The sequence below is a fragment of the Aptenodytes forsteri genome, unplaced genomic scaffold (assembly GCF_000699145.1).
Source record: "Aptenodytes forsteri isolate BGI_AS27 unplaced genomic scaffold, ASM69914v1 Scaffold53, whole genome shotgun sequence".
NCBI classification, from domain to species: domain Eukaryota; kingdom Metazoa; phylum Chordata; class Aves; order Sphenisciformes; family Spheniscidae; genus Aptenodytes; species Aptenodytes forsteri.
The window spans coordinates 10,872,140-10,896,592 of record NW_008795909.1 but is presented as its reverse complement, the minus strand read 5'-3'; the positions used below and the strand labels follow the sequence as shown (position 1 = coordinate 10,896,592).

The 24,453-nt window shown below is 50.2% G+C and overlaps 2 protein-coding genes across 2 annotated transcripts in view; both read right to left on the bottom strand.

Moving 5' to 3' along the window:
• PODXL2 (podocalyxin like 2) overlaps positions 1-811 on the bottom strand; it is a 33,189-nt gene extending 32,378 nt beyond the window's left edge. Inside the window, exon 1 of the mRNA XM_009284552.1 lies at positions 772-811. Within this exon, the coding sequence (XP_009282827.1) occupies positions 772-811 (40 nt within the window). The remainder of the gene's footprint in view (positions 1-771) is intronic.
• A 10,896-nt stretch (positions 812-11,707) lies between these two features.
• MCM2 (minichromosome maintenance complex component 2) overlaps positions 11,708-24,453 on the bottom strand; it is a 13,140-nt gene continuing 394 nt past the window's right edge. The window contains exons 2-16 of the mRNA XM_009284551.1: positions 23,838-24,079; positions 23,070-23,245; positions 22,133-22,396; positions 20,889-21,108; positions 20,370-20,577; positions 19,303-19,437; positions 18,905-19,096; positions 17,676-17,769; positions 16,900-17,150; positions 16,521-16,647; positions 16,186-16,298; positions 15,807-16,049; positions 14,830-15,012; positions 13,685-13,840; positions 11,708-12,784 (exon numbers count right to left, since the gene is read on the bottom strand). Of these exons, the coding sequence (XP_009282826.1) occupies positions 12,674-12,784; positions 13,685-13,840; positions 14,830-15,012; positions 15,807-16,049; positions 16,186-16,298; positions 16,521-16,647; positions 16,900-17,150; positions 17,676-17,769; positions 18,905-19,096; positions 19,303-19,437; positions 20,370-20,577; positions 20,889-21,108; positions 22,133-22,396; positions 23,070-23,245; positions 23,838-24,079 (2,715 nt within the window). The 3' untranslated portion in view covers positions 11,708-12,673. The remainder of the gene's footprint in view (positions 12,785-13,684; positions 13,841-14,829; positions 15,013-15,806; positions 16,050-16,185; positions 16,299-16,520; positions 16,648-16,899; positions 17,151-17,675; positions 17,770-18,904; positions 19,097-19,302; positions 19,438-20,369; positions 20,578-20,888; positions 21,109-22,132; positions 22,397-23,069; positions 23,246-23,837; positions 24,080-24,453) is intronic.

Here is a 24,453-nt window from a genome sequence, read left to right as displayed (position 1 = left end):
CAGGAGCCAAGGCCCCGTCAGGAAGGCAGCTCCCGGTCAGCCGAAACATCGGGGCCCTGACAGGGACGGTCCCCAGACCAAAGACCCTTAACATCCATCTTCTGACCTGTCCTCAGTTGCTCGTGGCCCACAGAGCCACTGTGCCTCCCTCACCCTTCAGCTACCGCCTCACTTCATAACCTGGAGAAACTTCTGCCACGGGGTAACTTCATTTGGTCATCTGGTCCAACCTCCCTGCTCAAGCAGGTTACCTACAGCCAGTTTCCCAGGACCATGACCAGATAGCTTTTGAGTATCTCCAAGGTTGGAGACTCCACAACCTCCCTGGGCAACCTGTGCCAGTGCTAGGTCATCCTTTTGGTAAAAAAGTGTTTCCTGATGTTCAGAGAGAACCTCCTATGTTTCAGTTTGTGCCCACTGCCTCTGGTCCTGTCACTGGGCACCACTGGAAAGAGCCTGGTTCCATCTTCTTTGCACCATCCCTTCAGGTATTTCTATACATTGATAAGATCCCCTTCGAGCCTTCTCTTCTCCAGGCTAAAAAACAGGCCCAGCTCTCTCAGCCTTTTCTCATATTGTGAGATGCTCCAGTCCCTTAATCATCTTTGTGGCCCTTCATTGGACTCTCCAATATGTCCATGTCTCTCTTTTACTGGGGAGCCCAGCACCGGACACAGCACTCCAGGTGTGGCCTCACTAGCGCTGAGTAGAGGGGAAGGATCACCTCCCTCAACACGCTGGCAATACTTTGCTTAATGCAGCCCAGGGTACCATTAGCCTTCTTTGTGGCAAAGGCACATGGCTGGCTCATGTTCAATTTGGTATCCACCACGACCTCCAGGTCCTTTTCTGCCAAGATGCTTTCCAGCTGGGTGGCCCCCAGCACATATTAGTGCACTAGATTGTTCCACGCCAGGTGCAGCACTTTTAACATCTTGTTGAATTTCATGAGGTTCCTGTCAGCCCATTTCTCCAGCCTGTCAAGGTCCCTCTGGATGGCAGCCTGACCCTCTGGTTTATCAGCCATTCCTCCCAGTTTTGTGTCATCAGCAAACTAGCTGAAAGTACACTCTGCCCCATCATCCAGATCATTAATGAAGATGTTAAACAGGACTGGACCCACTATTGACCCCTGGGGTACGCTGCTAGTTATCCAGTTTTGTGTCATCTGCAAACTTGCTGAGGGTACACTCTGCCCCATCATCCAGATCATTAATGAAGATGTTAAACAGGACTGGACCCACTATTGACCCCTGGGGTACGCTGCTAGTTATTGGCCTTCAACTAGACTTTGTGCCACCACCCTCTGGGCCCAGTCATTCAGCCAGTTTTCAATCCACTGTCTGCTCATCCAGCCCATACTTCAGCAGCTTGTCTATGAGGATATTGTGGGGCACAGTGTCAAAGGCCTTCCTGAAGTTCAGGTAGACAATATCCACTGCTCTTCCCTCATCTACCAAACCAGTCATTTTGTTGTAGAAATGTATCAAGTTGGTCAAGCATGACTTCCCCTTGGTGAAGCCATGCTGACTACTTCTGATGATTTTCTTGTTGTTTGTATGCCTGGAAATAGTTGCCAGGATTAGCTGCTCTATCACCTTCCCGGGGATCCAGGTGAGGCTGACTGGCCTGTAGTTCCCTGGGTCCTCCTTCTTGCCCTTCTTGAAGATAGGAGTGATGTTTGCTTTCCTTCAGTCTTTGGGCACTTCTCCCAGTTGCCATGATCGATCAAAGATTATTGAGAGCGGCCTTGCAATGACACTTGCCAGCTCCCTCAGTACTCATGGGGGCTCTTTGAAGAGCCAAAGATCTCTGAAGAGGCCAAAGTCCACTCTCTTGAAGACCAGGATTGTGAGCTTGCTTTTGACCCTCCTTCCTCCTGTCAGGATCCTGAACCCCACCATCTCATGGTCACTGCAGCCAGGGCTGCCTTTGACCTTCACATGCCCAATGAGCATGTTGGCGAGTATGAGGTCCAGCAGAGCATCTCTTCTTGTTGGCTCCTTTATCACTTGGAGGAGGAAGTTATCGTCAATACACTTCAGGAACCTCCTGGATTGCTTATGTCCTGCTGTGTTGTCCCTCCAGCAGATATCGGGGTGAAGGTGGTGAACTTATTTTGTAGTTGTAAGTCCTTAGGGGGGGCAGGAGCCTTTCTCTTGGTGTCAGAAGCTTCCATCCTTCACTTTCTCAGAGGTTGCGCTTACCTTAATATTAGGGGTGGGCACTGCCTGCTTCTCTACTTGAGCTGGGGTTGGGGGGTCTTTGAGCTGTTTTGTCTCGGAGAAGATTCTGTCTATCTCCCTTTGATCTTCTCTGCAGCAGGATGCTGCGCAGCCTCCTCACTTTCTCCTGTAACTCCTCCACTTGGTGACACAGCTTCTCCAAGAGAGCATAACTTCTGCAGGACAGAGGTCCATTTCTCCTGGTACCAGAGAGGCCCCAGGCACTCGCTGCAGCCTGGGGCTTGGAGGGCTGCATCCGTTATCTGAAGCTGGGTCTGTGTTGGAGCCTCTGCCCTAGTAGGGACAGCTGCTCCAACACCCGCTGGGGAAACCATTCTGTGGTGTGTCATCACCCTATCTGAGACTGTCACAGCAATACTAATTCAACTGACGCCCCCTTCTTCGTGCCCTTCTGCGCAAACTGCTGTGCAAACTGCTGCATCTGTAAAAAAAGAAAAATTTTATAGTGCAGCAGTTCTTGGATTTGTAGCTCTTAGAGCAGTTCTCTGTTTTGGCGGATAGCACAGCAAAGAAACATGCTGAATATCATGCCGAAAATCATTATTACAGCAACAAGAAGTCCAACTGCTCCAGTTACATTCAACTTCAAATTAAACACATCTTTAGTGGCCTCAGGGCACGACATGACAGTAAATGACACAAGCAAGGTCTTTGTCAGACAGGTATCCAAGAAGTGAGGCTCAACAGGTCCTGTAATACCACAGAAGTTGAGAGGGAACACCCACCGGCTCCCTGTGCTTCAGCCCCTCTCGCCAGCCCAATGAGCCACAGCCCTCCTGCTTCCCACCCGCAGCCGCCACCTCAGAGGAGCCATGGGGCTCCAGGTCCAGCCCCAGCCAAGCATTTGAGAGACCTGGTCAAGCCCTGAGCATCACAAGGCTGCAAACATGGTATGACTCCAAGCTGGAGGACCCAAAAACGTATCAGTCCCTTTCCATTAGGCATCCAGCTCATGTTTTCAAGCTTTCCTCAACAGCAGCGGCTAGAAGCCTTTTTCTTTGGTTTCAAAACAATTTTCTCCAGGGGGGCAGGAGATGCTAAAATCCAACATTGCAAGCTCTGAGCGAGGAGACAGCCACACCGTCATGGCCTCACTAAGTGTCTTTGGGCTTGCAATATTTGCACCGGGTGGCCAGTGCTCTACGTCTCCCACATGGCATGTCACTGAGACAACAGGATGTAGGTCTGAAGGTGATCAGGATTTTAAATTCAAATGTTCTTATCCCCCGAATAAGTGTTCATTAAAAATATTCTTGAGCTTTTTTTCCCTGTAAGAATTGAACCTTTTTATAGTTGAAGAGTGAATCTCCTGAAAAAAATAACGATGGTATTTTTTTCTGGCATGAACTTGCTGGTTTTCAACAACTAAAGAAAGGCGTCATGTGCCAAAGACCGCTGAACCCTCTAGTGAATCAAACAGCCAACCAAGGGTACTTGGTATTATCGATACTGACCTTTGCAGCTCCTACCAGACCAACTCTGGCACACGTCACCCTTTTGTGCAGTTGCCTGCCTCTTTTTGCCAGCTCTTTCCTTCCATCATCTGCTCCCATGCAGCAGCCACCCTGAGCATGACAAGGGCAGGTAACAGACTGGCTGTACCCGTTACCCAACGCAGCAAGGCAAAGCCGACAGGCTGGAGCCGAAGTACTCGTCTTTGGCTTCTTTTGGACCACGTCCTTCCAGTGCTCTGAAAGTCCTTTTTATCCCAGAATCAATGCAGCCCCCAGCCCCCGCCAAGCAGGAAATGCAGCAGGAACTACCGAGCTGTCGCTTACCCATTAGATGAGATAAAAACACCTCGGTGCACTCAGATTCCAGTCCAGGCATGGCATTTAATGAATGCTCTTGTCATTTTTCACTTTGCTGCTGGTAATTTGGCTGTCTTAGCATGCAGGTGGCTTACTACAAGCGGGTAACTAAAAGCCTTTCAGGTCTCCTGACCCTGCCACATCCAGCTCCCAAATCTTAGAAACTGAATCCAGTGTCTGAAGCAGCCTAATCACATCAAAGAAAGCGCAAAAACACCCTCACGTATTACACGGCCTTGAATCAGAGGGAAGGAAACCACACGGGCATAGAAGTGTGCACACTTTTTATGAGGCTCATGGTGTTCCCTGGATTTATTTTGATGTTATACATCAATCTCAGACTGAGCAACAAAGGGGGAGTATGAAGGAAGAAGATACATCTTTGGCAAGAAAATTAAATAAAATTAGTGGCAACATCAATCAGCCAGGTCAGTGCTGCCAGCGGAGCAGAAAACAGCCAGCAGAGATGGGCAACACCAGTTCTCTTTAAAAACAGCATGAACTTAAAACCAGCACAGCCTTTGTGTCTTCATTTTACACTCTCTGGAATAGGTACAGCTGGCTCAGCTCTCTTCTGAGGTATTGACAGCTTTATAGGCAAAGGCTTGTCATTTCTCATTTGATCTCCTCCAGCCTCCCTACCTGGTCTATGTTCTCCAACGATGTTCAGAGCACTGGTAAAAGGCACTTCACAATTGCACTAAACACTTTTTTATAGCTGCTTCAAAGCTGTTCAGAATTTTTTCTTGGTATTACCATTAACTGTGCTTTTCTGTTCTTCCCCAAAATTGTTCAATTTCACAGTTAGGTCTGTTAGGCAGAATCAGAAAGCAAGCGTGTATTTTAGGCTGGCAAAACTGAAAATCCTTCTGCCATCTCCCCCTGTAAGTTACTGTAACAGCTTTTGCCTTCAGGAAATTCAGCCAGCTTTCCGATTTCAATTTAAGGGTCACATTTTGTTCCAAGATACTTGCAAACAAATACTACTGAGGTAGAGGAATGAGGTGATAGCTAAGGGAAAGAATTTGGTGCCTAGGACTTGTTAATTAAAAAGAAATTAACCACAAAGTCTAATCTCAACGGAAATATAACTTATTTTGAAACTCCAGTTAAAAAACATAAAGCAACACATTAACTTGAAATATGCTGGTGAGAGGTTTTATTCTCCTAAATACAGCAGAACTGAATCCACCTACAAAGGTGAAAGTGATCTATTGCCCTTGCTCAGCAGAGCAGTAAAGTAAACAATAAGCAAAACAAATAAGCAGTCAGATGTTTAAGTTCTCGCAGTGTTAGAAAATGCAAGATGTCACTAGTACCAGGAAAAGGGTTTAGCCCTTCTTTCTTTGCACACTGACAATTGTCTGGACAACAGGTGATCTGTGCCCATTCTCAGATCAGAAGGAAAAAACCTACTCTCAGACTCTGTCCCGTTACTGCTGGCTCTCTGGGACAGAGACTGGATGACACAGCAGGCTTGTAGCACACCGAGCAATTTCACCCCGTCTTCTATGAAGCTGTGCAGCCTTTTGGCATCTCATCCCCCTGTAAGAGGAAAGCTTGAGAATTCCCCTGCCTAGCCCCTCCTTCCTTAGGCACAAGGAAAGATTTAACCTCTCCCTTGTTCCAGCGTATGTGAATTTACTTCAGAGCCTCTGACAAGCTTTATATAAGCTTATTTGCTGACTTTGCCTTTTTAATGCTGGGACACTGTGAAACGTTTTGACTGTACCAAGCAGGGGCAGGTACGCACTCTATTCTTGTGTAGCCCAGGCACGCAGCCATTCTCTGGGCAAAATGCACAGCTTCTGCTCTCATCCAAAATCCTGCTGGGGAAGACGTATAATGAACACTTCAAGAGGAGTGACCTGGAGCAATTAATGCCTTCCAGGATATGCTGTAATTAGAAGGGAACAGAATCTGCTGTATTTAGAGCCCAGGAGCAGGAGCAAGATTTTCCATATCACTTTGAGCCTTTCTTCACCTCCGTGCATCAGCTTGCTCCCCTTAGGGGAGGGCACGCTGCCCACCTGGGACACAGTGCAGTTACCAGCCCTGCTTGTTTCCCATCCCCTGCTGTAAGGTGCAGTGGAAGAGCAAGCACAAGTTGTGCTTTACTCTTCCAGTTTTCATGTGCCCCTGCTGCCTCCCATCCCTGAAGCTTTACATTTCTCTCCTCACTAAAGCAGGGTTGATTGCTGCATTAATAGCCATGCCATTCTCCTGCAGGAGGCTCTGACAGCAAACCTCAGCAGACTCCTCGAGGGCAGAGGAAAACAAAGCTATATTGAATTTGATTAAGGGGCCAGAATAACCTTTAACAGAGCCACCTGGGGCAAGGAAGCAGACAGCTCTCCAGTTGAAAGCCCAAGCAGGTTTCCTCATAGCCCAGGGGACAGGGCTCCTCACTCGAGAGGAATAGCAACCCAGTCACATTGCTCTGTTAGAGCTAGCATGCAGAGAGATGGTCACAGCCTTCCACTTGCGCAAGGGGTGACTACTGAGCTCCCAGCAAGGAAGGAGAAAGGACTACATATCTCAGGGATTATTCACATAATTTAAACTGGGCTTCTGTACAGCACAGCTTGGAGAACCCCCTTATCTCTGTGTTGAGCTCATCAACTCAGATCCTAAGCAGAGACCAAATGCGCTTGGATGGGATGGAAAATCTGCAGAAATACAGAAAAGTAGATGTCATGAGGGCAGGCAAACCTCAGACCTTCTGAAGCTGTTTACTGGGGCAGAAGGATAAGCAGGCTAAAGCCTAGTAGAGCCAGGAGGTTTGGTCTCCACTCTGCCTGTTTTAGAGGTATGACCTGAGCCAAAATAAGTGACTGCCAAGCCCTTGCTATGCAGGGTTTGAGGAGTGCACATCAGGGAGCTGAGCACAATAACAGCCAGCGGGACAGGGGCCCCCCAGTACCCAAGGCAGATGAGCAGAGCAGCTCAGGGATGGCAGCCAGATTGAGCCAGAAGTCCAAATCCTCAGAGAAGCTCATGGTGATGAAGCCAGTCCAACATCAACACAGGAAGTCAGTCTTTAGGTCAGAGTCAAGGTCTGCTGATAGCAACCATCATCACATGCCATCCAGTGATTACCTGGCACCTCCATAACAGTAGAAAAGGACCAGGGTCAGATCAGGCCAGCAGTCTATAGGTCACAGCCCAAAGCAATAGGGACTGTAACCAGGCACAATGAGCCAGGAACCAGTACCCCCATCTCATAGCTTAGGCAGGCACTGAGGGCCCCTGGCTGAGCTTAAATAGAGCACCTGGGCCATGGGTGTGGGTAGATGCCCCAGGTGAGCCTGGTTAGGGCAGTTAAGGCCTGTTAGTACCCTCAGGGCCCTGACAACATAAGTCTCCCTCCTTGCAGTGACTTGAGAAACTGTCCAGAGTGGGGTTTCTACCTAACACTGAACAAGTATCTTCACTGAGAAGAACCCAGAGGTGATTTATGGGTTACACTTTTCCTTGCTAAACTGAAAAGCCCAATGATATCTTCAGAGAACCTCCTGGTTTCTTAACAGCTGGCTAAGCTGGGATGTGGGTGTCTCAAGAGCAGAGGGAGCAGCCTGTATCTGAAGAGGGCTGGTGTCTGTTGACTCTAAGGAGAATCATAGAATCATTAAGGTTGGAAAAGACCTCTAAGATCATCGAGTCCAACCATCAACCCAACACCACCATGCCCACTAAACCATGTCCCTAAGCACCTCATCTACACGTCTTTTAAATACTTCCAGGGATGGTGACTCAACCACTTCCCTGGGCAGCCTGTGCCAATGTTTAACCACTCTTTCAGTAAAGAAATTTTTCCTCATGTCCAATCTAAACCTCCCCTGGCACAACTTGAGGCTGTTTCCTCTTGTCCTATCACTAGTTACTTGGGAAAAGAGACCAACACCCACCTCACTACAACCTCCTTTCAGGTAGTTGTAGAGCGCAATAAGGTCTCTCCTGAGCCTCCAGAGCCGTGCACTGACTTGTGGGGACTACTGGCACTCATACATATGTGGTTCCATGTGGTTTGATGGGACTGAAGATCCTCAGCATCTTTTACACAGGACAGTTACTTTCACATCTTCCTGAGCACTAGATAACCCAGAGAAGAAACTTGGCACCTCCCCTGGGTTCCCCCCACAGCTTCACCTCACCTTTAGAGGGATGAGACTTGCAAGATAAGCAGAAAGGAGCACAACCCCCTTCCAAGGAGCTTTTGCTCTAAAGATGCAGAGCTCAGCAGCCCCTTGAGACTCCTCACAGACATTTAGTTGTGGCTGAGGAGCATGCTGGATGGCTGGAGTTGTTGGCAGACCAGTGCTTCATGATAATGGAGACATTAAATCAGTCATGGCAGCAAGAACTGCACAATAGATGCAAAATACGGCAGAAGCCTGATCCAATTTTGGCTCTGCCTTGTTAACTGGAAAAGTATTTTAGGAGATGGAAAAATACTAGGAAGTTCAGAGTGCACCCTCCCTGCAGCATGGCATGAGGGGTAGCTGTCTGCAGTGACTCGCCTGTATCTGTAGATACACATGCTCTGTAAACATATTCCAGTATTGCCTTCACAGCTCAGAGATCACATGCTAGTATTCAGGTTAGTTGAGGTCAACAAGGACAGAGCCATAAGCACCTGAAATGGCACTCCTGGTTGAACTGCAGCTGGTTGGCCTCCTCTAGAACAGGAAGATGACACTATCCAACACAACTGCTGCATCTTGAGCACAGTTACACTGGGAAACTGTCAACCAGTTTCCAGACAGCTCTTTAGTAAACACACAGGAGATGGACAGAGTGAGTTCCAGCCAAGGTCTGGCGTGGGAGAAAGCGAAACACTGCTGGTCCAGAAATGCTGCATATGCTAATTTTTCCAAGTGGTTTTGGTATTAATTTGAGGAAAAAAAAATGTATTACTGGAGGCAGAATTTCCCCTACTCAAGGGGCATCTGCCATTTGACAAGCAGACTCAGAAACAGCCGCTGGCACACTGGATACAAACCGGGACTTGCAGATGTAGCGTGTTGGGTTTACGATCACGATAAAGGCAGAAGCTGTCAAGACTCTAAACCCTGTAAGTAGGCAGGAAAGAGCTTGCAGGATGGGGAGGGGGCTCGTCTCCCCCTTTTTTCCAGATCACATACCATCATGTGTTAGCTGGTTATCTGCAGGCACCTGCTCATGTACCCCAAGCAGGCATGTATGCATTGTATTTATGCGTGTATGTGTGCTCCATGCTGGGATAAGTTCAAACAGCTTTTTATGAGATGCAGAGAGCCATGCTTTTCTCTCAGGGGTGTGCACACAGCATGTTCAAATTAAACTGGATCAGGATCTGGCCCATCATGCCCTTTTCAAATGAAGATGCTCTTCCAAGCCAGTCTCACCCAGCATTTGCCAACAACCACAATCCCAAGGGGGGCATGACCACCAGGAGGGACACTGCCTGGCTTCACAAAGCCCTGTCTGCCTTGCAAGGAGCACCCCCATGATCTTCCGTCTGAGCCCAGGCACAGCCCGTTGTGGACAAACCTCACCTCCCCAAGACTCTTGCTTTTGCCCCAGGTTGTCAGAGGCGCCGTGCAGTGTTTGAATCACAGCAGCGAGAAGCCAAGTGCTCAAGCTTGGCTAAACTCAAGGTCGTCAGGGGAGCAACTCCTCGTTTCATGAGAGCGCAGCTTGGCTTGCCAATCTCCAGAGCCCTGCAGTAAAATCCTTACTATGTTCAGCTGGAACATGCCCCCTGGCTAGGCAGTCCCTGTTCAAAGCAGCATCTGTTTTCACCCCTGTCTGCACCCCTGTCCAGACCAGACACCTGATGCTGTCAACAGCCAAAGCTTGCTCCAGGGAACCTGAAAAACTCAGTGGCCGTGAGAGGAGGAACATGCCTTCAGACTGGCATTAACGCTCCACTGAGTGGCTGATGCCAACATTAGCAAGGGCGCAGCTGCAAGAATTCATTGCTCTGCTGGGTGCTGGCAACACGGCAAGGTGGGAGGGCATAAATGCCTCTGTAGTGAGGATTCAGGAGGAGGCAGAGTGAGCAAAGTGACAAACAAGTGACTCCAACAATGGTATCTCTCTGTCGCCACTGCTCACACCGTGTGCCAAGTGAGGTGGGACCAGAGCACAGGAAGCAGGAGTTAAGTTGTACGACAAAACTGAAAGGTGACTGTCAACAGCCCCGTCCAGCAGCAAGGCAAGGAGCTGGGAAAATCAGGAGTCCCACTCCATTCCTGTGTATTCTCTCATGGTTTGTGGTGAAATGCTTGGCCATGTATTTAACTCTGTGCGGGTCACTACAGGCATAGCAGAGGCTTCACAAGGTTGGAAGTGGTTAGGAATTATTTTGTATTTCTCCAGTGCGACACAAAGCCTCTTTCTCCTCCCACACCCAACATTCATCCCCATGACACACAAGTTCAGTTTGCTTGACAAGCTTGTTGCATCCCTCGTTACTGCTGGTTTTGCTGTCTCAGGGCCAGCACCTTCCCCAGCAAGGTATGTGGGTTCCTGCAGAGCTGGGCACGGCTTGCAAGTGCTGCCAGTTGCTCTCCCCAGGGATGGCCTCTGCCCGTGGCCTCTGGCATTAGGAGGTGAAGTGCCAACAGCTCTGTGCCCAGGCCAGAGGAACCACACTGGGCCTCACCAGGTGGTGGTTCCAGGCACACGGCAGCTCTGCCATCCCCAGCCCACACCTGACCCAGGCACACATTCAGAGCGCAAAGGGCTAGCCTAGGCAGGGAAGGCATGCCAGGAAAGTGCCTCTGTGGGCTGCCTGCAGAAAGCCCTGGTAGACAAGAAACCCAGCGGGAAGGGAAAAAGACAGCCAAAACAGTTAAACAAATACACAGGAGGGAGCTGGCAGACAGAAAGGGCAACACACGGAGACAGTTTCAGGCTGAGAGTCATGTGTTAAGCCCCCAGCAGGGTTCAAGCACTGCTAGCTCCCGAGTAACAACCAGGCTGAGAGGACACACACGCACGCACATCACCATGACAAACCTCACAGTGTCGACAGCCAGGGACATGTCTGCTTGGCCAGCACAGAATTGCAGCAGCCAGCTCACAAATTCTCTCGAGCATAGGCAGTAGGAGGCAGGAGATGCCTTACGGTCCTGTAGTCTAGCCAGGCAAATCACATTCACCAGACTTCAGCTGCATCTTGGAGAGGGTTTACTGATTCTCCCAGACTGGAATCCAAGTGGCAGCCAAGACATGAGATCAAGGCTGTCTAACCCAAGAGTGGGAAAGGAAGGGAGGTGGGAAATACATACGGTGACAAGACAGTCTCAAGGTGATACTAACATTTACAGGAGAGAGTCCCACAGAGGGATCAGTGCTCCAATAAGCAGGCGAGACAGGGAAGGAGCCACTGCAGGCGGGCCCTGGGTGGGAACTGCAGTGTTCATGACACTGACCCATGGACAGCCATCTCCTGGTATCTATCCACAGTGAGGATGTGCAATAGCCGAGGGACCAGCACTAGCAGATCCCACTAACTTGAAGACCAAACATGGGATGTGTTTGTACCCAAACCCAACCCCACAGACTGCTGAGCAGCTGGTCCAGCATCCAGGTTGCTCACTTATGCTCTTCCTTCCCCCCGTGGCTACAGGAGTTCCCAAAAGAAGAGGAAACACAAAAGTATTGAAAAACAAATGTATTCAAAACGCACACAGTAAGAAAATTGCATGTGAACACTGAGCCCATCCAGTCCTCCTTGAACACCTCCAGCTCAGGGATCCTCCTCCACTGCTACTCCCAAAGCCAGCACCACGGGTACTTCACCCTCAACAAACGGCTGTGAGAGATGGTGTTTAGTTTAGGTGCCAGCACTTCGATCCAGCCATAAATTCACATCTGCTGCCAGCTGCACAGAGATAACACCCACTAAGGCAGGGGAAGCCCCTTCCCTAAGGCTTCTGGACACTGCCCCAGCATGTACTGAAGGAGCTTTCACTGCCCATACAGATCACCACTAATATCAGAAATAGTTATGTTTTATTTCAGTTGTCTTCCTCTGCCCCCCCCCTCCCTTGCAGAAACCAAGCACAAGGTCAACCCATGTGGGCACCTGGGGAAATGTCAAGTGTCAGGCACAAAGGCCTGGAGCTGAGAGGCTGGCTGGTTCATGGTTCATGGAGAGTTGAAAGCAGTCTCAATTATCACCCAGCAGGCCACACAGTCGCCAGAGATGGGAAAAGAGAATCCCTGAGGGTGATTGCAATCCAAGGGGCGTGGGTAAGGCAGACAAATGCTTTTTGAATGCTCCCACTCGGTCTCTCCTGCAGATGAGCCCGTAACAACTAGCAACAAACAAACAGCAAACATGCCATCTATGTGGCCAGCAATTCTCTCCCTGTTGTGCCTAGCTACAAGGCAAAACAGTGAACGAAGTTGCTAAACAGACTTGGCTGGGCATTTAACTACTTAATTCTGTTGTATTTACAAGGTCCTCAGCAGCTCAGCACTCCCTTAATCCATAAGGCACAAAGCAAGCAAGAGAACGTGCAGCTTAGTCCCTCTGGATCATGATCTCTGTAGCATTCCTGGGAGGTCTGCAAGACGGAGGTCTCATCTCACAGGAGCACGTGGCGAACTCTGCTGCCAGCCTCAGAACTGCTGGACAATCAGCTTCCGCTTCACATCCCGGCTGAACCTGTTCATCTTGAACACTTCACTGTCGTAGAAGGCAGAGAGGTTGTGGATGTTGATCTGCCGAGCCTGGGAGGAGAAGGAGGGAGGGGAGAGGTAAATGTTTATTTAAAAAAAAAATAAGAACCATGTGGTTTTCCATAGCAGAGGACGGATAAAATTTGACAGTCAGCAATCTCTGCTCTGCTCAGCAGGAACCAGAACTGCAGTAGCAGGGGAGACTGCAGGTCAGGAGGAAGGAGCATTGGCAGAGCTGAGCTGAGCAAAGAGAGGATGCTGTCTCAGCATCTGCCTGCTCTCGGCTTGTCCTTTTAGCACTAGAGCTAGAACATAACTACTATCCAAAAGCCCCCAATACCTCACCCAGTGGGACACAGTTTTGCAGGAGACCTCTGACTTGGGGTGGTCACACCGGCAGCACCAAGCCATGTCTCTGGAAGTAGTTACTCTGCACATTTGATGCAAGGAGCAGAAAAGCAGCAACCCAGGAATCAAATACTGCTTTAGTGCCAAGCAAGGTCAATACTTTGCACAGAAAGGCAGAGTCAGGAGCACAGCTCCTGGACCAAGATGAGGACGCATTAAGGAGGAGGAGGGTGAGCCTCAGGAGGGATTGGGAAAGTTCATACAGAGATTTTTCTGCTCATTGCTTCTTCAAACGCAGATGTCAGGGAACTCGTGTTCTCATTCACCTGCAAAGCACCAGCTGTACTGCAGGATTTACCACTCCAACCTGAAAGCTTTATGGGGGTGCATGAGAACTGAGGGGGACGAATTTGACACTCCCAGAGAAGAGAGGAGCAGAGACAGATGAGACAGCCCTGATTCTGGGTTAAATTAACACCAGTTTTTTTCTGGTACCGTAACTCAGGAAGGGAAGTTACAAGTCTGAGAACACCTCTGGTTCCGAGGCTGCAGAGAGAGAGCAGGAACCAACCCCAGAAAAGGCTTGTTACGATAAGTCCATACCTTATCCACCAGGTCCTTCTCTGGGACTTCTATAGTGTCTTGCTGGGCCCCATAGCGGTTTCTCTGGTACATCACCTGCTCTGCAACCAGCTGCTTCAGGATAAACAGCAGCAGCTCGTTGTTGTCTCGCTTGAATGAAAGGTAGCGGGAGAACGTCTGGGAGGGAGGATGAGATGAGCCAAGAGGGTCAGGAACTGAGTGATGCACTGCTCAACACCGACCAACCCCCTCCTCCCACAGAGCACAAGGAGAACCAAATGACACCGCTGTCACCTGCGCTCTTGGCGTCTCTTAAGGGACTCTGGCCTTGCCAAGCTGCCACCTGCACATGCAGTTAAAACGCAGCCCTGTGACAGCCACGACACTCCTCTGCCAGTGGCTCTTACACCCATTAAAAATCTCTGGAGGGGCCCTGGAGCCTCTCGGGGGCTGGCAGTGCACTGCTGTGGAGGTGTGCTGCACGCGGGGGAAGCAGCCGTGGAAGGGCTGGCCCTGGGGAAGCTGTAGAGCTGCTTCCCTTAACCCAGGCTGCCCTGTGCCTCCCCAGCAGACGCTCACACTTGGCTGGCTGTTTGCAGCCAAAGAGAGAGGCCACGAGTCATCCAGACTGAGAGCAGACACTCGGAGCGGATAAATGCCAGGCTGCAGCCAGCCAAGAACTGTTCGGAGCCAGCCCCTGCCACTCAGAGAAAAGGGCAGACTGTGCACTAAACCACAGTGAGTGCTGCCCTGTGGTTAACTGTCCCCTGAGGAGCCCTAGAAAAAACGTGAAGAAACTAACTGCCTGCTCGGGCTCGATCACCTGGCAGCAGCAGCAGTGGGAGTCCTGTGCCAAAATAGCGGGGAAGGAGTCAAAAAAAGAAGAGAGACGCGGCAGTGCTTTCGATACAGGGGCTCGGGGCACACTTCCTTCTCAGCCCCAACAAAAACATTGCCCCATCACAGACTAATGAAGGGCAGTCACGTAGCAGTGCCTTCAGACTCACAGTACTCCATTTACATGGGCTCAGCGCCTAACTCTGCAGGACAGACCCCTGTGGAGCCTGGAAGAGTCTCTTCCTGCAGCCAGGGCAGTGCAAGGAGCCTGCAGTCGAACCCACAGGGTCTGGGGCGCAGCTACAGCCCTCGGCTCAGCCAGTGCCCACCTTGCGCATGCTCCGCATGACGCTGAACTTCTGCGTGTCGATGAAGCTCTCCAGCATCACCCGGATGGCCATGTTGACATCATCTTCCACCACATAGTCCCGTAGGTGCATGCGGGCGTGAGCCTCGGCCATCCGGATCATGGACTCAATGTGACGCACTGTGATGGGGATGCTGCCGGTTGCCTAAGGGGGGAGAGGAGGAGGCAATTCCTTACTGAAGAATAAAAGACATGGGGCAAGACAGGCAGCTGCTGGCCCAGGACCTACTTCGCACTGTAGGGAGCTGCTCCTGGACCTTTGAGGACTCTCAGGCTAGGGAGGCTCTGCCACCTGCTGGCACATTCTGCACAGTGGTACAGGCTCCCCTGTTCAACATTTTAATTCAGCAGAGTGCGAGGAGATGCTACGTGGGGTCCCTCTTTGCCATTGTTTAACGCCTTTCCAGGAACAGCAATCCCATTTCCTCCAGCAACTTTTAGGAGGAGTTAAAGAAGCAAAAAGCCAATTAAAAAAGATATAGTTTTCCCAAGCTCCAAAAATCTCCCTCTGACCTCAGCAAATTCACCTTCCACTTGGAGAGGATAGAACGAGCCTGAGAGACCCCATGGACAAAAGAGAAGGGCATTTCTACACAGAACGGCTCCCTGTAATGTACCAGGAGCATATGGGTCTGAGTGAATGCAAACATCTCCCGTGGGCTTGCCAGACTGGGTGACAATAAGAGGACTTTGCCATGGCAGGCACTAGTACATGTGTCCAGTCCATCAGTCCACAGATCACCAACAGGCAAGACTCTGCATTTAGATGAGGAATCATCTGTTCAGCAGATACGGCAAGATCTGCCTGTCTCTCACAAAACAGTGGCACAGACTTTTGTGATGGAAATGGCAAGAATGTGTCAACATATGCTGGAGCAGTCTCAGGCTGATTTGCAGTCTAGATACATACTTCTTCCCACCTTTCCTCAGTATTCTCACCATAGACTCTTTCCTGAGGTCACTGTACATCCGGGCCACCTTGTCCTGGTCCATCTGGTTGAGTTTGGGGTGGACCTTCTCTTTGGCATAGATGATGTATTTCCTCAGGATCTCCTGGGGAATGGGTTCAACTCCATATGTGTTGGGAAGAATGACCTCATCAGCATCCCCATTCACTGCCTCTTTGCTACCTGGGTGGTGCTTGACATGGCTGCCAACAACGAACCGGGCAAGCATTTCATCCTACAAGAGAGCAGTGGAATAACAGACACTGAAGACACTCACTGGATAGCAAAACTCAGCAGGCAACTGCAGCTGAGCATCCCAACAGCAGCATCACAAGCCCAGCACAAGCTCAGATTCGTAGCACAGCTTGTACCTGCACTGGGTCCACTGTGTCTCTCACCACACACAGGATATCAAATCGAGAGATGATAGGCTCTGTCAGGTCTACATTCTCCGAGAAAGTCAGCGATGGGTCATATCGCCCACCTGGATCACAGAGACAAACACCGAAGTCAAACACAGGCTCCAAGGCTGAAGCTTTGAAGCAAGCATAGACCTCCAGCACTTTACTGGAGACTTTACTGCTCGCTTGATCTCTGCTCCAGACTGGAGGAATGAGGCAGAGGGAGGGGAAGCTGTGCCGCAGTTCTCATGACCGTGGACTGATGCTGGAAGCCTGAGATGGTCCTGTGGTCTCTCAGCACTGACCTATGGGATTGGCAGCAGCAATAACGGTGCAGCGGGCTTGCAAGGACGTGACAATGCCTGCTTTGGAGATGGAAATGCTTTGCTGTTCCATGGCTTCGTGGATGCTGGTCCTATCCTGATCATTCATCTATAAGAAAGCAAGAATGACTTAAACTGAATCTATGTCTATACCCATTGCCCAACACACCAAGGGGAATCAGCTCCTGATGCTCTGAAAAGGTAGCAAACTGCGCTATGGACCGGCAAGGGCCTAAACAAACTGCAGGAACCTTGGTCAGCTGGGAGATGGCACCATGTGTTATAGTGTCTCCTCATAGCAGAGGTTGCAGCCGGTCCCTCCACAGCTAATCCTTCCCACAGAGATGAAGCTGGGCCTCACCTTGTCGAATTCATCGATCAGGCAGACACCTCTGTCAGCCAGCACAAGGGCTCCTGCCTCCAAAGTCCACTCCTTGCTGACCGGGTGCCTCTGGACATAGGCTGTGAGGCCCACAGCAGAAGCACCCTGGCCAGTGGTGAAGATCGCTCTGCTAGACGCCTTCTCTATGTATTTAAGAAACTGTGATTTCGCAGTACCGGGGTCTCCACACAGAAGCACGTTGATATCACCACGGACTTTGTGTTTGCCGCCTACAACAGTAACGGGAGAGACACATTGGCAGCTGAGTGCATGGCTTGATAGCAACCCTGCCCTGAACACCACAAAGCTGAAGGGAAAGCAAACAGTAGGCAGGGAAACCACTTTACAGGGAAGTTGAGGGAAAAAGAAATTCAGCTTTGGAGGCGGCTGCATGTGCAAAACAGCATTTCTAACCTTGCTGAACACATCCTTCTAAGGAGATGATAACAAATCAGGATGCCAAAAGGTCAAACCTCTGAAGGGGCATCAAACACGACCTCCTAGAGGAGGAGGGATAAAAACTCGCCCAGGTTTGCAGTATGAGCTGTTTTCAGTCTTAGCGTTTCTACCGTCACACCAGAGTTTTCAGTGTGATAAAAGCAGCCACTTCCATCACAGATATCCCTCAGTCTGTTACCCCGTCTGTCACCAAGACACACAGACAACTCTAACCACTCTCACTGCAACAGCACAAATGCAGATCCATTTGCCTTCAGCTGAGTGAAGCAGCCTCAAGTGACACAAATGACACTCACCTGGGTTTTTGGGCTCTCCACCGAAGAGCGCTAAAGCCAAGCCCCTCTTGATATCTTCATGCCCATAAATAGATGGGGCAATGCTGGCAAAAATCTGAAAGGAAAACCAGAGGAGTTGTCCAGGGAATACCATTTCCCATTCTGGACAGAATTTGGCATGAACATCAGCAAGGTGCTCTATCTACGGTTACCCCTACAATCCTGCTGTCTCCAAAGAGTCTTTTATTATCCAAGGTGAGGGGGCTTTTTCAAAGGTAACTACCCACCCGGAGTCCCCTAAAGGTGCTTCACAAAAATGGTGCTGTTGGGGCATGGCAGATTGTGTAGTCTGGTGCTGGAAGCTGCTGCTACTGCCTCCACACTCCGGTTGTACACAAAGCACATCGCAGTGGCTGTTATCAGCTGTTGCAAAGCTGGAGACCTTGATTTGATACTTAGGCACTGCACATGATAGTAGTTGAATGGGTTATGCTGCACATGAATTGTCATCATGGTCAAATATTATGAACAACTGGCTTAGTTTCTCAAGGGTATTCTGATTAATAGCCTGATGCCGGAGACTACTGACGTTAAAACAGTCCTGGCTCAATTGAAGCTGCTCCACCCACTGGGAACAGCAGTCAGTATGAAAACACCATGACCAAGGCAACAGAGTGAAGTCCCCCTATTACAGAGCTTCAACCTGACTCAAGTGATGTTGAACATGCACCAATCCAGGAGCTTTGTTCTTTCAAGTATTGGATTCAGGTCTTAGCATGCAGAGAGAAGCAAAGCTAAGATCTCTAACACAGCTTAAGCTAAGTAATAACATCCTCTTAAGGGGATTGGAGACGCAAGCATTGGCCCCTCAGAACACTTCCCCCACTTTGCTTTCAAGATATGGGGAGAGAAAACAATGATCAGATATAAGCAGTGTCTGAGTGTCTCTCACCCGTCTCCCAGCCCTGTTGTGATGTGGAAGGCTCACAGAAGGAAAGGGAGAAACAGAAAATTTGACCCCCAAAAGCACAAGGAAAGTTTCTTATTTATTTCCCTCCGATAACTCGCTCTTATCAACAGCTGTCTGAGAGTTACAGAAGACCAGAAGACCATTCAGAGAGAAATGGGATTTCTAAAAGTTTCTTTAACCACTGTTTAGCCAGCTGACACCTTTCATCACTTTCTGATCCAGCTGCCAGGTGATGGCAAGCTATCAACAGGAAAAGAAGGGATGTCTGAGGCTGACTCACCTTCTCCCCAATTTGCTCATCCTTGGACAGACCCACAATCACTTTCACATCTTCATCAGTCAGTTCTCCAATAGCCAGCTTGTTGTCCTTCTTGGCAATGTGGTTGGCCAGGATCACAGTCGCAAACACTGGGAACCCATTGGCAGTGTTCAAGGAGCCATCATAATTGTTGTGGTAGATCCCTGTTAGCTCCTGGGAACCAGGAGACGGTATGTCAGTGCCCGCACAGTACAAAACAGCCCCCTCTCCATTTTAAGATACTAGTCTCAAAAGTAGCTGCCCAAATGCATCTGAGGACAATCCCTCCCCACATCGCCACAGATATTCCCGTGATGCCATTGTCAGAGTTTACAACTGCTCTGTGCTCACCCCATACTTGAGTTCAACAATGTACTCACAATCTCATCCCCTGGCTTGCAGCTGTCAACCAGATCGGCGAGGAGAATGGCATCCTTGGAGCGGGGCAGCCTGCCGGCAGCTACCTTCCCAGGGCTCTCCTGGATTTTGATGCGCTGATAGTTCTGATAGACTGTCTGCGGCAACAAAATAAAAGTTACCCAGCAAGTCTGGTGGGCATCAGCACGGCCGATGCTTTTCAAAGGCACCTCACCAGAGAGGGTCCATTCAAAGATTTACTATACTTTGGTTAGAAAACTAGGGGCATGGGAGGATGGAGGTTGTGAGGAGCAATTCCAGGGCATGATAGACAACAAAGGGGACAGGAAAGCTCTTTGCCACATCTCACCACTGTGTTTCAGTCTCCAGAGTGTTTGTCCACCCAAATACTGAACCAGCTCCTGGGAGGAGGATGCTCTACTTGTGATGGTTAAAGATATCAAAGCGAAGAATCAAAGTCAGAAGCCCCACATCAATGATTTTGCTACCGTCCTCTAGTTTCCTTAGCTGACAACAAAGGGGACAGGAAAGCTCTTTGCCACATCTCACCACTGTGTTTCAGTCTCCAGAGTGTTTGTCCACCCAAATACTGAACCAGCTCCTGGGAGGAGGATGCTCTACTTGTGATGGTTAAAGATATCAAAGCGAAGAATCAAAGTCAGAAGCCCCACATCAATGATTTTGCCACCGTCCTCTAGTTTCCTTAGCTGGCAGATCAGGAAATACTGACCTAACTTGGGAAGGAGGAGAGCTGGACAGTCTGTGTCTGCATTTCTACAATATGGATAGGTAACTGTGTACCACAGAGATGATTGTGGCAAAAGATTCAGCCCAAACACTTACAAGGAGGCAGTAAATGACTTTTGGCTGCTAAATTGGGCAGATTCAGGTCAAGAGCTCAAACAGACAAGATCTATCTTCACAGACCCCTGGATATAGCAGTAGACCCCTCTCCCAGCACCGAGCCTGTTCAAAGGGTGGCAGCCAAGGCTGGGCTGGGAGGAACAGGCAGTGCAGCAGCCTGGGCAGGACGAGCAGACAGCCCCATCCAGGCAAGCACATCTCTTACCTCCTCCATGTTGATTTCAAAGGGGCCAAGAGACTGACACTCTGGACAGGAACCAGGTTTCACCTCCTGGTTCTGGGACTGGGAAAAGGGTCCCAGGATGAAGCTGCACTTGCTGCAGTTGTATTTGATCATGCTGAGCTGAGGCAGGACCCCTGTGCAACTTGTCACCACTCCGCTGGTCCGGATCAACTGATTCAAGTGCAGTTGCCTGAGGAAAGACAGAGAGATGCTGGATGCCTGCAGGGCACAGAAGGCATAACACCCTACAGAAATACTCTTGCTACAAGGCACAACTCCCAAAGGCCTAGTAAGAAACAGTTATCAGTAGGAGTTTTCTATCAAGGTTTGTATTTTACCTTGGGGACACGGAAAGTTCATCCTTAATATGACTTTTTTCCTGTCATAAGCTCAGTCATTCTGTTGGACTTATCCAGAGGTTTAGCTAGCAGATGAGTCCTCCTGAGCTCCCCAAAGCCTGCTGCAGGCCCCACAGCCACTGCTGGTAATCCAGCTGCTTACCTGAGCGACCGCAACTCTTCCACCAGAGGGAGGTGGGAGATACGGACATGGATCTCCTGAGCGATACGATCATATTTGGGGTACATGGCCAACACCACTTCCTTGGCTGCTTCATCAAAGATCTTCAGCATTTCTGCTGGGGCCTCAGGCAGAAAGTAGGCAAGGACATGTTCCTGGGCTGCCAGGTCCTCGTAGTTCACCACCAGACTCTCTCTGTTCTCTTAAGAAAAAGATGGAGTGAATTGTATTTTCAACCTGCTCACTCCTCAAGGAGTCTGCAAAAGATAGCCAGAACAGACAAGCCTGTATCGTGCAGGCTGCAGTTTGCAGATGTCTGCACCTTCCCTGAAAAATGTTTATAGGTCAACAGTTTGAAAATGGGTGGGAAACTCTTTTTAATTTATTTCTCTGACAAATTCTTTATCAGTACCAAACTTGTGATTGTTCCTCTCCAGTTCAGCACAGGTACTTCCCAGGCTCAGTGTTCCCGAGACTCAAAAGCCTCAGCCCAACACAGGACTCTCCCACAGACCTCCAGGAAACAGAAGTTAATAGGAGAGACAACTATGCTGAACGGCTGGCAAAAACCTTCTGCGTCTTTTGTTCCTGGAAAGGGACAAGACAAATGCCTTTTATTTCCTAGCTGTGTAACACTGACCCTGGTCCACTAGTCAAGCTTCTGGAGCTTCTGCCTCAATATAAAGAATACGAACAACTGCAGTTACATGAGCTGTTCCTAGATGTGACAATTTCTGCTTTTAAAATTTATCAATGACAGCCTTAATGATTGCTTCTTCTGGCAGTGCCTAGTCAGAATACAAGGCTGCAACACTGACATGGTTTTCAAAGTCACAAGGTCTATTTGTGTCCCCTTGCTGGATAATCCAGTTTCCAGTGTGAGAAAGTAACTGGCACAGACAGCAAGCAATTGTTGTCTCTTTCAGATCGCAAGCTTGCAGACCACTGTCTGCTGCCCCACATATTCTTTTGCTAGCATTTCTACGATATGAATATTAATGAGTAGCAGACGCTAGGGGCCTTCTAATTAGTCAGCCAGAATCAAAGAAGATAGTAGACATGTTTCCATTATTCATTTATCTCCACCAGCATCCAAGTTTCTCAAAGTGCTAACTCAATGTCTGGGACAAACAGGGCAGGCAGAAAAAATCCACCTATGGCCTGGATCACTGCAAAGTACCGTGACCCACATAAAGAGGAGAGCGCCTCTAATCACCCAGCCCTACCTTTGCACATGTCACTGATCCTCTCCTTGAAGACATTGTGCCCATGGTCATCCACATGGGTCTTCAAGAAGTTCTTGAAGCGGTGGTAGATCTCAAGCCGGGGAGCTGCCATGGAAACCCACTCCCTCACTGAATGCCCTTTCATGTCTTCCAGATTCTCAATGCTCTCAATCATGTCTTCATCTTCTTCTTCCATGCCGTCGGCAGCCCGTTCTGCCAGCCGCCTCTTCCGTGAAGGACGGTCTTCATCTTCATCATCGCTATCTAAGGGTTGGGAGGAAAAATTGTTAAAGAGTTGGGATTCCCATTCCCACGCTTTGGATTAGTCGTGGTTGGATTGCACGGGCTGTGGAAGCAAAGAGGTCGGAGCCTGCGATACAAACCAAGAACCATCCCAGGCCCAGCCTAAATCCAGTTCTAGCCTGGCTCCTACATCTTCCACAATGTAGCTAAAGACCTTATGGGGGTGAATAAGAAGATTTGTATGCAAGAGCACACAGTCATGTCCAATAATGCACTGAGGGAAGAAGGCCAAGGAATGGGCTTCCAAGTGCATCAAAGGCCCTCCCATCCAGCCCACAAAAGTCTCTATAGGAACACCAACGCCAACAAACTCCACAGTGTAGTGGGATTCTACACTCGGTAGAATCCCAAACCCTTGATACAGGCCCAGGATCCTGACTTTGTTTCAGCAGCGAACATGTAACCAGAAGAACAGACCAAATGAGCTCCTGGGAAGCCCAAATCAAAGGGATCATGCCCTGGGGAGTCCAGCCAAGCCCACAGCCAGGGATTTCACTAAGAGCCCAAATACACTGGAGCTCCAGGGACCTCCCTGCTACTCTGAGGGTGAGAGTCCAGCTCCCCCACAAGGGCCGGCTTACAGTCAACCACAGAGAGATCAGTAGCCCACTTGGTAAAGCCCATCTGCACCTACCATAAAGCAGCCCCCTCCTCATGCGGCCCATGCCCTGCTCCAGCTCGCGGTCTCGCTGCCTCATTACTCGCTCTGCAGCTTCCCGCTGGCTGGCGGTCAGCTCCTCCACATCTTCATCGTCCAAGGCCAGGCCCTCTGCTTCATAGACATCCAGCTCGGGGATGGGGCGGTAGTCCCTAGCACACACACAGAGCATTGAATCAGGCTAGGCTCCAGAAAGTGTTTCTCCAGCCCTTCCTCCGGCTACTGCTGGGTAGGTGTCACGACAGTCGTTCTGCAGCAAGACAGAATGTGTTGAGCAGGAAGGCACTTCACAATGGAAGATGCCCTGCAGTACAAAGGGCTCCAGCACCATGATTATGAATGCCAGCATTCAAGCCTTTGTATTGTAAAGTTCAACAGCTTGCCGGCAGGCCTGGCTGAGTAAAAAAACGTTAAAATTTATGCCTGCAGGAGTAAGGAGCTGGGCTGGATGCACATCATGCATCCAGGGAGACCCTGGTTTACCCACACTGGATCATGATGGCACTTTGCTTCCAGCTTGCAATTTGCTCAGTTCTTCTAGGACTCAAATGACACCATGCCCTGACCCTTCTCCACTGTCCCACAGCGTTTCGGCCCCCTCACCCCAGCTACCAGCACAGCAGAGGGACCCCACCATGGCTGAGAGCCCCCCCCCCCATGTCGCTGGCTGCACTGACATCCCATTAGCAAAACCCCATCCCCAAACACAACTCCCCAGAAGCTAGCTCCCACCGGTTTCCTTACCTTTCCATCCCTTCCCCGATGAGCTCTTCTCCTTCTTCCTCCTCTTCGGGGAGCCCCTGGGTCCCCAGGAGCCCTTCGGACTCATCCTCGAAGGGGGGCAGGTCCCGGCCGGGGCTGGACGTGAAGGCATCGCCCCGACGTGAGCTGCGCACGGGGCTGGGGGCCGCCGCCCGGCTCGGAGGATCGCCCCGGCGTGAGGTGCGCAGGGGGCTGGTGGCCGCCGCCTGCGACTCGGAGGAGTCCTGCAAGGACAGGAGGGAGAGGGTGAGGGCGGGGGTCCGGGGCACCCTCCTCCCCACACCGGGCCGTGGGGAGAGGAGGGGAATCGGTGCTTCCAGGAGCCTCCGCAATGGGGGCGGCGGTCAGAAGGGGGCCATGGATCATGGATCAGCGACGAGTCCTCTTTCCCGGGGACGGGGGAAAGATTAAAATAATTAGCCCTCTTTGCAAATGACAACGGAAATGCATGGGAGAGTGGGGCGAAATCCATCCTCCGAGCCCAGAGCAGCCGGAGCGGAGGGGAAGGGCTCCGATCCCCGCCCCGGCCCTCTTCTTCGGTGCAGGGCACATGGGAAACTTCCCACAGCATTTCGGGTGTCGCCGGCGAGCGCACCCC